Source organism: Bos grunniens, chromosome 2 (assembly GCF_055505025.1).
Source record: "Bos grunniens cultivar Pamir isolate PY7600 chromosome 2, Bosgru_T2T1.0, whole genome shotgun sequence".
NCBI classification, from domain to species: domain Eukaryota; kingdom Metazoa; phylum Chordata; class Mammalia; order Artiodactyla; family Bovidae; genus Bos; species Bos grunniens.
Genome location: NC_141166.1, coordinates 102,762,551 through 102,777,613, shown reverse-complemented (window position 1 = coordinate 102,777,613; position 15,063 = coordinate 102,762,551). Strand labels below are relative to the sequence as shown.

Here is a 15,063-nt window from a genome sequence, read left to right as displayed (position 1 = left end):
TATGAATCTCAGTCTACTTTTGCAAAATAGTGAAATTCTCTACTAGAAAAACTAGTGCTTTTACTGTTTTCTCTGTTTTTATAAAATATAATACTTTATACTAAATTATCTTCCCATTGGGAAATATAGATAATTTCCCTTTTCTTTTATCTGGCAAAAAATCTATAATTGTAGCTGCTGCTGCTAAGTCACTTCAGTCATGTCCGACTCTGTGTGACCCCATAGACGGCAGCCCACCAGGCTCTCCTGTCCCTGGGATTTTCCAGGCAAGAACACTGGAGTGGGTTGCCATTTCCTTCTCCAATGCATGAAAGTGAAAAGTGAAAGTAAAGTCACCCAGTCGTGTCCAACTCTTAGTGACCCCGTGGACTGCAGCCTACCAGGCTCCTCTGTCCATGGGATTTTCCAGGCGAGAGTACTGGCTGCCATTGCCTTCTCCATTCTAATGGAAGAAAAAATGCTGTTTACATATTTTAACTCATGTAATTAAGTATTGGACAAAAAGCTCCAGTTTCTTCCATAAAAATGGCATTTTCAAGGAAAAGGAATAGTATAGAAACAATGTCTTTAAAAAATATTTGATACAAAATTTTATTTCAAATTCAGAAGCATGCAAATTAAAAGCATAAGGTGATACCACTTCAAACTCATATTGTTAAGAAAGTCAAATAGTATCATGTGCTAACAAGTTTCTACCTTTGATTTACTTAACAGGAAAGTTTCCTGGGATGACATATTTCATATTTCATATTAATGGAATATAATACAAATTATATGGTGACGTTCTCTACCACTTATGACTTTGTATTCCAGATATAGTTGCATTAAATAAAAATCAATGAATATGACATAAATAAGACTAAACATTTTGTTACTAGATGAGTCTGCTTTTTGGGTATGGTGCAGTATGTTATTCTTTCTGAAATTTTATTTTTCTTCCTATACAGTATCACAAAAATGAATGGCAAAGGATAGTTTTTTTGACTTCATACCAGCCAAATCAACTGTGATGCAATTAAGATTTGATAGTAAAGTTCCCACAAGGTGGCGGCAGAGGCATCACCATCAGCAGCCAGTCGCTGTACAGAAGAGCCTAAGGAAGGAAGCAAGGGAAGTGAATGGTATGACTACAGCTGAATGTCTAGGATTTGGTGTTGCTTTGAGTCTGTCGGCTCCACATAGGAGAAGCTGGGTCATTGAGGTTCCAGGGAACTTAATAGGCCAAAGGCAGCGTTTGGCCCCACCTAAGACCCTGGGTCAGCTTTTAGAATTTCATTCTGTGAGGAAGTTTAGGTTTTTTTCTACAGTTCACTGTGGTGTTTTACAAATACTAAATGAAATTACTATTTTTAATTTCTAATTAATGACACACAGCACATTACTGTGCATGTAAACAGTCTATTCCTGAAAAACAAAACATTTCTGAGATGTAGAAAATTAGTTAACACTCATAGTCCATGTTTGCATCCTTATTAACATTACTCTATCTATTAAAATCATAAATTCTGTAAATATTTTAAATAGATCATTTGTAGTAACAAAATAATTTGAACTACTCTTTCATTAAAATTTTAAAAATCTCCCACATAGTACAGTATATCTGTCTTGTGATTTTTACTGCATTTGAGGGAGAAAGAATCAATGAAATGGAACCCTCTGATTAAGTTCTAGGATTGTGTACCAGTTCTGAGGGGTGGGAAAGACCATGCAAGCCCCCTAGAACTGTTGGATCTTTACATCCTCAACACAAATGTGCAAATAGACACACAAATGCAGGACTCAGATACATCTGTTCTCATTAGGAATTCAGAGGAGAAAAACTAAATTCTTGTAGGTGTATTCAGGAACTATTCTATTTAAAATATTATAAAATTTAATTTTCCCAGCTGAGGCTTAAAAAAGGGATACTCTGCTTCTTGTTTCAGTTTTCACCTTACAAACCAGCGTCCTTTTCAACACATGTTCAGCATTAATGTTTCATCATTTTGCACTTTTTGTTGGTGATTTCACTGTTTGAAATGACCCCAAGCATAGTCCTGAAGTGTTATCTGGCATATCCAAGCACTGGAAGGCTGTGATGTGCCTCAAAGAGAAATATGTGTTAGATATGCTTTATTCAGGTATGAGTTACAGTATTGTTGACCCTGAGTATACTGTTAGTGAATTAACAACATATATTAAATAAGGGGTCTTTAAAGAGAAACACACAGAAAACAAGGTTATGCATTAATTGATTTTAGAAATATTATGACCTCAGGAACTTAATTCTATACTTCCCCAGGGGCAGTGGTTCAGTATTCGTGAATTAAATGTGACTTTATAGCGGATGATGAGACTTCATTGTACTTTCCATTGGTGCTATGCTAGTAGAGGCCCTAATCCTTAGTTCTCAAGTCTGGCTGGAGACTAGTATCACAAGTGGAATTGAAAGGAGAAGTAACTGACAATAAAGCTCCAATCGTGGAGATTCTGATGCAATGGATAATTGTATATATGTCTGCCTGTGAGACAAATATATAGGGAGGCTTGAGAGCAACTTTCTAGCTCACTTTGCCACACAACAAGGAACTGAGTGGCTGCTCTGGTACCCCTATTGGGGATTCTCTGGGAGGGCAATGTGTGTGCTTGGATAAGGAAAGCATCTAAAAGACAAATTTTTCTAGCCAGCCTTGGGTTATTTTTGAAATAAAATGGCTTGAGCTCCTATAAAAAAACAATGCCTTAAAAATCAGAATTTTTAAGTGTTTTGAGCAAGTATCACTTTATTTTAGGGGAGGTGGACACAGCCAAGTTCTAGCCAATGAGATATATAAAAAAAATTCTGCATTAGACTCGTGGGGCATTTTTCTCTTCACCTTTGAGAAAACGCAAGTGGGAGAAACTCTATGTTTCATCTTGTTACAACCTGCTTTGAACTGGAGTTGTAGGAAGAAATGATGTGGGGAGCTGTAGCAGTCATTTTGCAACCATGAAAGAGAAGAAAAGAAAATTATAGGGCACACCCCAGAGTTCTAACCTCAATGAATTATTGGCTTTTCCTGTTAAGTGTGAAAAGTCAATTCCCTGTTGCTGGGTCACATTTACTCAGCGTCATCTTTACCTCGCAGCTGGAAGCATGCCTACTGAAATGGCCCTCCTATCCTGCAGAGCATGGTGAAGTCTGGCACAGTTCATAAAATATTTGATAAATTCTGTAGAGCTTATGCTCTCATCGTCTCCCCTGCATGGAATTCTCAATCTATGCTCCCTCTCTCACTTTCTACAGCTACACTTTTCTATGTAGCTCTGCTCCACCACATGGAGCCACTGCTGCTACTGCTGCTAAGTCGCTTCAGTCGTGTCTGACTCTGTGCGACCCTATAGACGGCAGCCCACCAGACCCCCGTCCTGGGATTCTCTAGGCAAGAATACTGGAGTGGATTGCCATTTCCTCCTCCAGGGTATCTTCCCAACCCCGGGATCAAATCCAGGTCTCCCGCATTGCAGGTGGATTCTTTACCATCTGAGCCACAAGAGAAGCCCAGACCTGGGACTACTTAAGGTCAGTACAGCAAATGAAACACAGGAATGAACTTGTCATATTCTGGCCATCTCTGCCATCAGGAATCTCTCACAGATTCTCCCTTTGGAATGTCAATACGATCTACCTATGGTGATCTCTTTCTTGGAGATCTCTTCCTTCTACGGAAGACCATCTCAGTTCACCCTCTAATGAACAGATGTTGAGTGTGTATATATATGTGCACACATATGCATTTACACATACATTTATGCAATAAAAAGTGGTAGGAAATATATTAATAATGCCTATCTCTTGGTGATGGAATTATAAGTAATTCATATAATAGTCTTCAATATGATGTGATTTTCCCCCTGAAATTTCTACAGCGAATATAAACTATTTTTAAATAAAAATTAATGTTGTTAAAATATTCAATTCAGGAACAAATCATCTGGACAGCACATGTCTGGCAATAGGCTCTGAAATATATTCAGGTTCCATGTGTTAATATACTGACATTTGTCACAAAGCAATAATAGTACGAGTACTTTGAAAGTTCGACTTCCAAAATCTAAAAGCCGCATTCCACTTTCCTCCTGGAGCCCTCTCCCATTTCACCTCCACACCTTCATTCTTGTTAATACTCCTCTTCAAATGTATCACAGTCTCTAGCCCTTTATTGACTATGCCAAAGCCTTTGACTGTGTGGATCACAACAAACAGTGGAAAATTCTTAAAGAAATGGGAATACCAGACCACCTTACCTGACTCCTGAGAATGCAGGTCAAGAAGCAAGAGTTAGAACTGGACATGGAACAACAGACTGCTTCCAAATCGGCAAAGGAGTACGTCAAGGTTGTATATTGTCACCCTGCTTATTTAACTTAAATGCAGAGTACATCATGAGAAATGCTGGGCTGGATGAAGCACAAGCTGGAATCAAGATTTCCAGGAGAAATATCAAGAACCTGAGATAGGCAGATAACACCACCCTTATGGCAGAAAGCAGAGAAGAACTAAAGAGTCCCTTGATGAAGGTGAAAGAGAAGAGTGAAAAAGTTGGCTTAAAACTCAACATTCAGAAAACTAAGATCATGGAGTCCGGTCCCATCATTTCATGGCAAACAGATGGGGAAACCATGGGAACATTATTTTGGGGGGCTCCAAAATCACTGCAGATGGTGACTGCAGCCATAAAATTTAAAAAATGTTTGCTCCTTGGAAGAAAAATTATGACCAATCTAGACAGCATATTAAAAAGCAGAGACATTACTTTGCCAACAAAGGTCCATATAATCAAAGCTATGGTTTTTCCAGTAGTCATGTATGGATGTGAGAGTTTGACTATAAAGAAAGCTGAGTGCAGAAGAATTGATGCTTTTGATCTGTGGTGTTGGAGAAGACTCTTGAGAGTCCCTTGGACTGCAAAGAGATCCAACCAGTCCATCCTAAAAGAAATCAGTCCTGAATGTTCATTGGAAGGACTGATGCTGAAGCTGAGACTTCAATACTTTGGCTACCTGATGTGAAGAACTGACTCACTAAAAAAAACCCTGATACTGGGAAAGATTGAAGGCAGGAGGAGAGGATGAGATGGTTAGATGGCATCACTGATTCGATGGACACGGCATCACTGACTCAATGGACATGAGTTTGAGTAAGCTCCGGGAGTTGGTGATGGACAGGGAAGCCTGGTGTGCTGTAGTCCCTGAGAATGGAATCGGACACAACTGAGTGACTGAACTGAACTAGCCCTTAGAAGGCTCTCTAGAGCTGAGGTCAAGTACTTTATTCTTGATCTCTATCAGCTAAAATCTTTGAACATGAACCCCCTAATATATATATAAATATACATTTTCTTTACATGTACAATTATGACATACCATAAAATAAAAAAAAAAACTTAAAAATAAGGGATGAGATAAAGATGAAACAAGATTTTTAAAAGTAATTGATATAATCTAGTGCATTAATAATAAAAATAATTTGTAATTGACAATGCTTTATTTTTTAAATTTTAGTGTAACTCTCTTATTTAGCAATTCAGAAGTCTGGTTGGATTTATCTCAATATGTGATTTCAATAATTCATTTTAAGCACTAACTCATGTCTCTGTCCCTACTTGAAGACTTTGTCAGCTGTATAAGAGCAGAAGAGAAATAAAAATATTTAACTAGCTGTATGGCATGGGTAGTAAGCAATTAAAACAGCCACTCTTCAATCAGAATGGACCCAGGCTGAGACTGCTAACCCCACAATGCCCATCAGCTACATGCCAACCAGGATTTCAAGGAAAAGACAAGGCACTCTACCAACATTTGACTGTAGCTTGCTCTTGAACATTTATTGTAAAATAAAAGAAGCTCAGTCAATCTTTGCCTTTGAGGCAAAGGTGTTGTTTAAAGATGTGTAAATATGCAAGTAAAATTTTAAAAGGACTTAAGCTATGGAGGAAGGATTTAGAAAAAAATGGATGTTTGGAAAATGTATCTCTGACACCTGATACTTTTGCCCAAATATTTGTGTTGAAAAGCTTTCAAAAGTGCACACTTAAAACTATAACTTTAAACTGAATTTTTGAAAATAATTGGGAAATGGTTATCATGACCTGGTAAACTTAGGTTTTTTTTTTTCTATTTTCGACTTATTTATATTTTTGAAATACAAACAGTATTCTTTCAAACTTTTCTGCTGTATCAACCTATCAGCTTCTGCTTCTTGCAGAAAGGGATACTGTGTAAAAACTCAGTTAGATGGCCAGTTACTATATAATGTTTATACGTATAACTAAGTTATTTCCTCTATAAATTGTGTATTATTTGAGTGCTAGCACTATCTCTTACTCATTATTTGTCCAAAAAAATTGCTGGCAGTCAAGTATAGGGTATGTGTAACATGCCAGGATTAGGGCTAAGTGCTTACAACAACCTTTTAACATAGTACAGATATCATCATTATTCTCATTTTACAGCTGAGAAATTTGAGGTTATTTTCCTGAGATGACACAGCAATTAAGAGGCAGTTGCTGCTGCTGCTGCTGCTGCTGCTGCTGCTGCTGCTAAGTCACTTCAGTCGTGTCTGACTCTGTGCGACCCCATAGACAGCAGCCCACCAGGCTCCCCCATCCCTGGGATTCTCCAGGCAAGAACACTGGAATGGGTTGCCATTTCCTTCTCCAATGCATGAAAGTGAAAAGTGAAAGTGAAGTCGCTCAGTTGTGTCCGACCCTTAGTGACCCCATGGACTGCAGCCCACCAGGCTCCTCCGTCCATGGGACTCTCCAGGCAAGAGTACTGGAGTGGGGTGCCATTGCCTTCTCTGTAAGAGGCAGTGCTGAGATGTAAATCCTCATCTCCTGAGCTCACAATCTCTAAGCATAATCACAACCCTATTCTGCCAGTGGAAGGGCATCTAACTTTAAATTATACAGAGTAGGATCTTTCCTGATACAATTTAGTAAACAAGTGAAAAAAACAGAATGACAATTCTAGAACTATTTCCTCATCAAATTAAATTATTGTCATTTTCTTTGGAAAAGGTATGACTGCCATGTGTGGCCATTAAATTGTAGTTCTAGTTTGTTGAAGACATGGCAGTTTTGACTTTTTTTACTTCTTAATAGAAGAAAACTCAAATGGTAAGGTGGTTAACAGCAAGAACCTATTATCTAGTATCTTCCTGAGTGACTATTTAAAAAACAGAATGCTAAAAGATGACTTTTAAAACTGATAGAGATGGAAATATTTCTTTTGCATTTAAAAAGAAAGGGCAGCTCAAGAAAAAAGGAAAAGATATAGGTCAGTATGGTTTCCTACCTCAAAGGAGAAAGGAAACAGAAACTTACATTTAGAAGCAATGAGGAGGATGATAAGCAAAATTATTTGAAGAAACTTGACATAGAAAATCTCTATTAAAACAAAAGGGAGAAAATAAATGAAACTATGCAGTAAAAATACAGAAGAAAAAGGATACATTTTGAGAGATTAGATTCTTTGTACCCCAACTTCTTTCCTTCAGCAATGGCCCAATCCTAAAAATAGTGGTTTCTTTCTATTTTCCCTCAAAATCAGTTCTCATCACTCAATCTTCATTCAGCAAGGCAACTCTTCCCTGAGAGTAAATATGTATCGTTATTGATGGGTATTATGTGATGCTAACAGTGAGGGTCAGGAGAGGGCATCTATATGGAAAAGCATCCGTGAAACTGCAATGTGCATTATTTAGATGTTACTAAAGTCCTCATGCACACTGTATATTTTCTGGTTATTATTTATTTCCCGTCTTCCTCCTCCCATTAGAATGCGACATCCATAAAAATAGGAACGTTATTAAGTTTTATAAACTGACTCTAGGGCAGCACTGGTCACAGAGTAGGTTCTGAATAATTATTTTTTTAAGTGATTGAATGAATGAATGCCATAATCTAAATACCAAACACTTAAACCTCCACTTTTGATCGTCTTTCACCAGGACAGCAATTTCGTGGTATTAAGAAGATGACATTATTTCTCTATATAATCAATAACCTCTTTTTATTCCCAATGTTTGAAACTAAAGGACTAAAGATGAGTACCATGGGACACAATGTTTTTTGGTTTGTTTGTTTGTTTTTGCTTTGAAATACTGAATACAACCTGCAAGCAACGAAAGGGGGAGGGGGAGGCGGACCTTAACAGTCCTAACAGATAATTTTGTATACACATAACTAAGCATATAATGTGTTTATCTTCTACCTACAAGATAAACTTCCCAAAGTAACTAAAGATATGGAATTATTTTATGAAGAGACAGTAAAGAAAAGCATAAACCAGGCTCACTTGCAAGCTCAACATTCTACTTCACTTCAGCAACTTTCACTAAGTGTTTTGACATTAAGCCCGTTGCTAGAGTCACCACTCTGGTGTTCTTGCCTGGAAAATCCCATGGATGGAGGAGCCTGGTGGGCTGCAGTCCATGGGGTCGCTGGGGGTCGGACACGACTGAGAGACTTCACTTTTGCTTTTCACTTTCATGCATTGGAGAAGGAAATGGTGGCCCACTCCAGTGTTCTTGCCTGGAGAATCCCAGGGACGGGGGAGCCTGGTGGCTGCCGTCTATGGGGTCACAAAGAGTCGGACACGACTGAATCGACTTAGCAGCAGCAGAGTCAAGGCAAATAAAATTCCCATTCAGGTGGAAAATCAGCAATGGCCTACATATGTGCAGAGTACTGTAGTGGTCCTGTGTAAATATGTCTTTTCTTTAAGCATATTACAATTCCTGGGGAGGAAAAAGCTATTACTAGGTACATAATGGAGTTAGTAAATAAAGTAAGAAAACAGCTATAACGTTTTGAATTGGGTGTTTTCTATCCTCGGGTAAACAAAGATTCTTTATTTCTCCCACCCAGTGCAAAACACCACCAAACTTCTCTGCCCTATCCAAACTTCACTGAATGTGCATTGTTAACCCATGTCCATGGGATTCTCCAGGTAAGAATCCCAGACTGGTTGCCATTTCCTTCTACAGGGGATCTTCCCGACCCAGGGATCTTCCCCACCCAGTCTCTTGCATCTCCTGCATTGGCAGGTGGATTCTTTATCACTGCACCACCACTGCAATCAGAAGCCCACCAACTGATTGCTTTGCCTAAATATATCTTTTCAGTAGCCTAAATGACCCCTTCCACCTCCATATAATTCTGGACCATGAGGTTCTCATTATGAAGCAGATAAACTACCATCCCTAGTCACCCAGGGCTGAAGAATGCCAGAGTGAGTAGCAACCCGAAGGACTCACATTTATGTGGCTTCTGTACTGAACCAAAGCTGCCATTTTTCAGTGTGGGTGTCTTTTTTTTCCCTCATGACATAGACAAATGTTGATGTTTACTACAAGTTGGTACATTAGTTGCTAATTAAGTTCCTGGCTGCTTCAGCCAAAACTTGCTGTATTGAATCCAAGAAAAGAATGGCAGCTACATCAAAAATAAGTTGTTGGGGATTTTGTTTGTTTTATTAAAGGAACGTTGTATATTAAAGAATATGGGGAACTTACATACTGGGAGATAGAAAACCTTCAGTCTTGGCTTCCTCCTAAGCTGAGTTGGTAGTTCAAGTCCTTCCGCGTCTGTCACCAGGCCTTGGTCAAAGCCAAATAAACAGTACAATCTACGCGAGAAGTAATCAAGTTGATTAACTGTTTATCATTACTTGCTCTTTTTCATACCCACCCACAAATTCCCAGAGGAAAGAGTTACTTCTTGGGGACCCACAGGAGGACAGGTTTATCCTGGAAAGAGCTCACTTCACCCTGGGGGGCTACATATCTCTGAAAAGACGTCTTCTTAGTGTCATCTCTCTGCTTGTCCCTGTAATCTCACACTCGGGCGGGGCTGGGGGCTGCCTGCATTCGCCAGTCAAGCCTAATAACTTCCTGTTGACATCAGGGTCTGTGGCAGCCTCTCTTCACCTCTGGGCTGGGAAGTCCCCAATCACGCTTGCACGCCCTCCAGATCTTAGCTGACAAGGGGTGGTGCGAGACAGCTGCGGGGAGGGAAGTCTGAATTTTCATTCCGAGCCCTGCAAAGTAGACAAAATACCCGCTGGCACTGCTGAAGCCCTGCTGTGGAAGAGAGCATTACTCCGTGGAAGAGAGAATTCGCTTTCCGTTTCTGTTTCCCACAGGGCCGAAGGACTGTCCTTACCAGAACCGACCAAAAGGTGGCTCCTCCCCGACCAAACAGACACTCCCGGCCCAGCTGATTACGTGTGGAAACTCTTGAAGAAGAGAATCGAAACAGAAACCGAAGTCAGGAAAACTATATAACTGCCTGGCGGAAGGTTGGCCTCGAAACTCCCACCCGAGTGAGCAGAGCCGGCGCCCTGGTCCCAGGCTCACGCGAGCGCCCACCGCCGCCGCCGTGTCCTGCGCACCTGCACACCTGCCCGGGTGCCACCACGCCCCCGCGCGCCCGCCTGGGGGTCCTGCAGGCAAACCCTGTCGTCAGCGCGTTGCTGCAGGCCCCGCGGCTCCGAAGCAGCAGCAAAGATACCTATCATCCGCTGAGTTGAGAACAACTTTTCCATCTACCTGGAAGAGTCTTTTCCCACCTCTGAGGAAGAAAGATGTCGTCGGACGGGAGTTTCACAGACAAGAATTTCTGCTATCTCATCTCGTGTTTCAGGGCCAGAGTGAAAAGGTACATCCAGGTGGAACCAGTATTGGACTACCTGACTTTTCTATCTCCAGAAGTGAAAGAGCATATTCAGAGGACGGCCGCCACCACTGGGGACATTCAGGCAGCTGATCTGCTTCTGAACACCTTGGAGAGGGGGAACTGGCCGCTCGGCTGGGCTAGGATGTTCGTAGAGGCCCTCCGGCAAGCAGGCAACCCCTTAGCCGCCCGCTACGTGAACCCAGAGCTCACGGACTTGCCTTCTCCATCGTCTGAGAACGCTCACGATGAGTGTCTCCAACTGCTGAACCTTCTTCAGCCCACACTGGTGGACAAGCTTCTGGTTGCAGATGTCTTGGATAAATGTGTGGAGGAGAAACTTTTGACAATTGAAGACAGAAATCGGGTAGGTGTCAGTTCAAATGGAGCTGGACTTAAAGGCAGATATTGCTACTTGGGGTTGTTCCTCCATTTGCCCCATTCCAAATGTTTTTTGACATCTTTGGGTAAATTTGGTTCCCTCCTTCCTTGAGACTGTTTAGGATTTTAAAAATATAATTTTGCAAATTTAAACACAAAACAGCAATTATTTTCTAATTCTTTAACTGAAATGAGCTACAGAAGAAAGAACTCTAGAAAAATAATGTTTGCTAATAGACAGCATTTATTAAACACTTACTGTGCAATTAGACTCATTTGCAAAACCTGTTATCGGAGTTCATGCTCACAATAATCTATTGAGTTATTAGTTAGTAATCTAGTGTTATTAACTGTGCCATTTTACAGATGAGTAGACTGAGGCAGTTTAAATAACCTGCCCAAGGTCTACCAGGAAGACAGTGGTAGAGCTAGGGATTTAGTTCCTGATGGTGTGAAATTTTATGTCATATTATATGAAGTTGCATAGAACAGGGATCAGCAAACCATGACCCATGCTAAACCAACCTGAAAGCCAAGAATGATGTTTAAATTTGAAATTTTTCAGTTCATAAAGAAAGTTTTATTGGAAACAACTATGCTCATTCATTTACATGCTGTGATTGCTTCTGCGCATTAAGAGCATTTGAACATAGAGTCATATAGCCCACAAATCCTAAAATATTCAGTATCTGGGCTTTAAACAAAAAGTTTTCCAATCTCTGGCCTATATTATGCACTATGCCATTTAATATTGGTCCAAATGGGGAAATTACATAGTACATACACACACACACACACACACACATACACACTTTTTTTTCTTTAATCAAAGTTTCAGCATTCTTTGGGAATCAAAAATTGGAGATAATTAATTGAAAAAATATGTAGCCGGTAGTAATTTTCCATTGTAATAGAAAAATAATGAATTTTTTAGATGCCATTTTGACAGGAAGACTCTTATAGGGGATTACACTTAGCGTTTTATTGTTCATTGTTTTTCAGTGAATAAGGAAGTACTGTGGCATATAGAAACTCTGTCGTATTCGAATCTGACTTAGAGTGTACAGTGAAAGTTTTATTTTGAAAGGCATGTAGGCAAATAAACCCACTTTGGGGGGTCAAAGTCTAACATGCTGTGATTTTTGACATTTTCTTTCTTTCTTTCTTTTTAGTTCATCAGTTGTATCCTCATTACAAAGTTCTGGGCACAGGACTCCTATCAGCCTATGATGTGACTTGATCTTTAGTGACTAAAGCTAATGCTCCTTTGTCAACTTGACAGCCATAGGGCCTGTCCAAAGACCTAAGTGTGTATCTAATTTTGATGACTGGTTTTCCCAACAAGTAAATAACTTTACACTGTTGTCAGTAAGGTTTATGTAGTTTTGTGTATTGAGAACCAGCTAGAACGCATTATAGTAGTCCAGCTGGATATGACAAATGTGTACATCACTGTGGCAGAATCTTAATTTGGAAGACAGTATGCAGCCTTCAAGCCAGCTGGAGATGGAAGATGGCATTTCCAGCCACAGTAGCTGTTAGGAAGTCCAGAAGCAACAGAGTCCAGTAACACCACAAAGCTGTTTATGTTTGGTGGGTATGATGTCCCGATTGCCAGTGAAACAGCACTTCTCCTTATTTACTCTAAATACGTCTGCCTATCAGCATCACTTTTGTCTTGCCTGGATTGAATTTCCGCCAGCTAGATTTTATCCAAGTTCTTGATTCTGGCAAGCTTGGAGGCAGCTAGCAGGAATGCAAGGGATTTGACACAAAGAAGATATACAGTAAAAGGACATTTGTGTACTGGTAGCAGTTAAGGCCAAAGCAACCCCATTTCTCTCTCATAAGGGAGAATGGAGGAGCAATATATGGAGGCTTTCTAAGGATCAGTAGTGTCTGTGTGAGATCCTGGCACATCATTCTTAAAGATACCATCTGTCTCAAAGGGAAGCAATGGCGGACGATGGGAAGGAAACACTAGGTTTAGAAGAATCCATAGCATGTTGATATGGGTTCCTGAGGAATGTTTATCTTATTACAGAAAAGTGTGGTGAGGAAAGCATGGGAGTTTGGAATGGCAAGACCTGGATTTTGACATCTCTGTTTCTTACCATCTCTATTCCTTTGGGCCAAATTATTTAAGTTTCCTGATCCTAAATGTACTATGAAAATGGATATAATAATAATTTCCTCTCTCATTCACAGTGTTTTAGTGAACATGAGTAAGAAACATTGTTTATGAAAAAGGTTTATTAATAAGAGAGCTGTTTTCATATGATGATGACTTCTATTATTTGTTTGGTTATATTTCCTTGTGAATTTAAAGTTTCAAGAACTAAGGTAAATGCCTTATGTTGAAATTGAGATCTGCCTCCTAAATTCCATGCATTAAACTGTGAGCTGATGAAGAAACTGTTTTTCATCTAAGAATGAAACCAGGATCTAGTTAGAATTAAGTATAATATTGGTGCTTAATAAGTATTAATTGATTGGATTAATTTCCAAGAAGTCCAGAATAAAAAATGAAAATGCTTGGTGTAATGAATTGCTTTGCCAGGCATCGGGGGGAGGGGGGGAGGAATGGTTGGATAATGAATATAAGATCTCCAAGTTTGCTTTTCTGACATCTTAAAATAGCATTTAACTAAGAAATTAGGACTTTTAAAAATAATTAATTAATTTTTTTGCTTTACCATATGACTTGTGGAATCTTAATTTGCTAACCAAGGATTGAACCCAGGGCCCCAGAAGTGAGAGTCTGAGTCCTAACCACTGGACCACCAGGGAATTCCCAAAATATTTTATTTTTGTTCTTTTCCTGTTTTCCAGTTGACATTTTCTACTTGGTCTGTATTTTAGTTTAGGATTTCCACCTCCACCACCCAATCCCTGTCCCTCTCACACAAGTGCTTCTAAAAGTGATCCTAGATTTAGTTTTGTGACCAGCAGATACCCAAAGAAATTGGTTTAATTGATTAATTATTCATTCATTCCATTTGAAAATATGGAGTGGCATGTTGCCCCAGACACCAAGCTAGTGCTGAAAAGAATGGAGAATAATACAGATACTGCCTGTGCTTTCATGGAGTTTATGATGCAGTGTTGATCCGTGTTCATTCTTCTAACAAATAGGTAAAAAATGTCTAGTATATGTGAGGCACTATTGTAAATGCTGGAGACTCATTAATAAATACAAGAATGACTTTATAGAACATTATGATAGAATGATCCCTAACAGTAAGGGAGTGCCCCTGTACTGACCTGCTTCTGTTTAGGCTGCTAAGTGACATCTTAGTACATCCATGACTTAGACATCCATGAACTCTGGATCATATAAACATTTCCATAGTGTCTTAACAGCTTAGGTAAGCTGCATATTTCAGCCCCGTCCAGTTCAAAGCATTAAATATCTACAGTCCTGGAAGACTTTATATACCTTTCATTTATACAAAGAATCAGAGATAGCATCACCAGTTCTGCTAGAAACCCCCCAGTTCTATTTACATTGAGTATTGGGGTCAGTCTCCTTCCAGCTCATTGTATTGCCACCTAAATTAAGATGGATAAGATTTTTTTTAATTTTATTTTATTTTTAAACTTTACATAATTGTATTAGTTAGCAATAAAAAGTACTAATAAGAAATTAGTTATGTCTGTGTGACAATGCCTATCATTCAGAAAGACATTAACTTTTGGAGAGAACTTGTTCTTTAAAATTCTTTGTTTGTAATGTGAGTTTCCTTCCTGATTTACTGGTACTGAGGGTAGTTCTGCTATGTTAAAAAGTCACCATTACTTTTAAATAGATATCTGAGGTTATTCTGAGGGAGAAAAACCATTTTTATTGAACTTTACAACTGTGTTGGCTATCCACTGTTTAAAAGAAATATCACTGGTTTCTCTATTAATGTATGGTAGAAAAAACTAGATCAAAGAATTCAGAATATGAAATCACTGAACTGTATTACCCACAAATTCATAT

General features: G+C 39.3%; 1 protein-coding gene and 1 long non-coding RNA gene across 3 annotated transcripts in view; one reads left to right on the top strand and one right to left on the bottom strand.

Annotated features, from left to right (window-relative positions):
• Window positions 1-566: 566 nt before the first annotated feature.
• On the bottom strand, window positions 567-10,422 carry LOC147378438 (uncharacterized). 2 transcript variants are annotated; one of them, XR_015152309.1, is made up of 3 exons: window positions 10,188-10,422; window positions 9,539-9,651; window positions 567-1,093 (listed from the first exon to the last, which is right to left on the bottom strand). It is a non-coding gene; the product is annotated as an uncharacterized LOC147378438 (long non-coding RNA). The 2 variants fall into 2 exon arrangements; XR_015152308.1 differs by having other exon boundaries at window positions 10,083-10,260.
• Window positions 10,289-15,063, top strand: part of IFIH1 (interferon induced with helicase C domain 1) — a 55,614-nt gene continuing 50,839 nt past the window's right edge. The window contains exon 1 of the mRNA XM_086369938.1: window positions 10,289-11,064. Coding sequence (XP_086226064.1) covers window positions 10,609-11,064 — 456 coding nt within the window. The 5' untranslated portion in view covers window positions 10,289-10,608. The remainder of the gene's footprint in view (window positions 11,065-15,063) is intronic.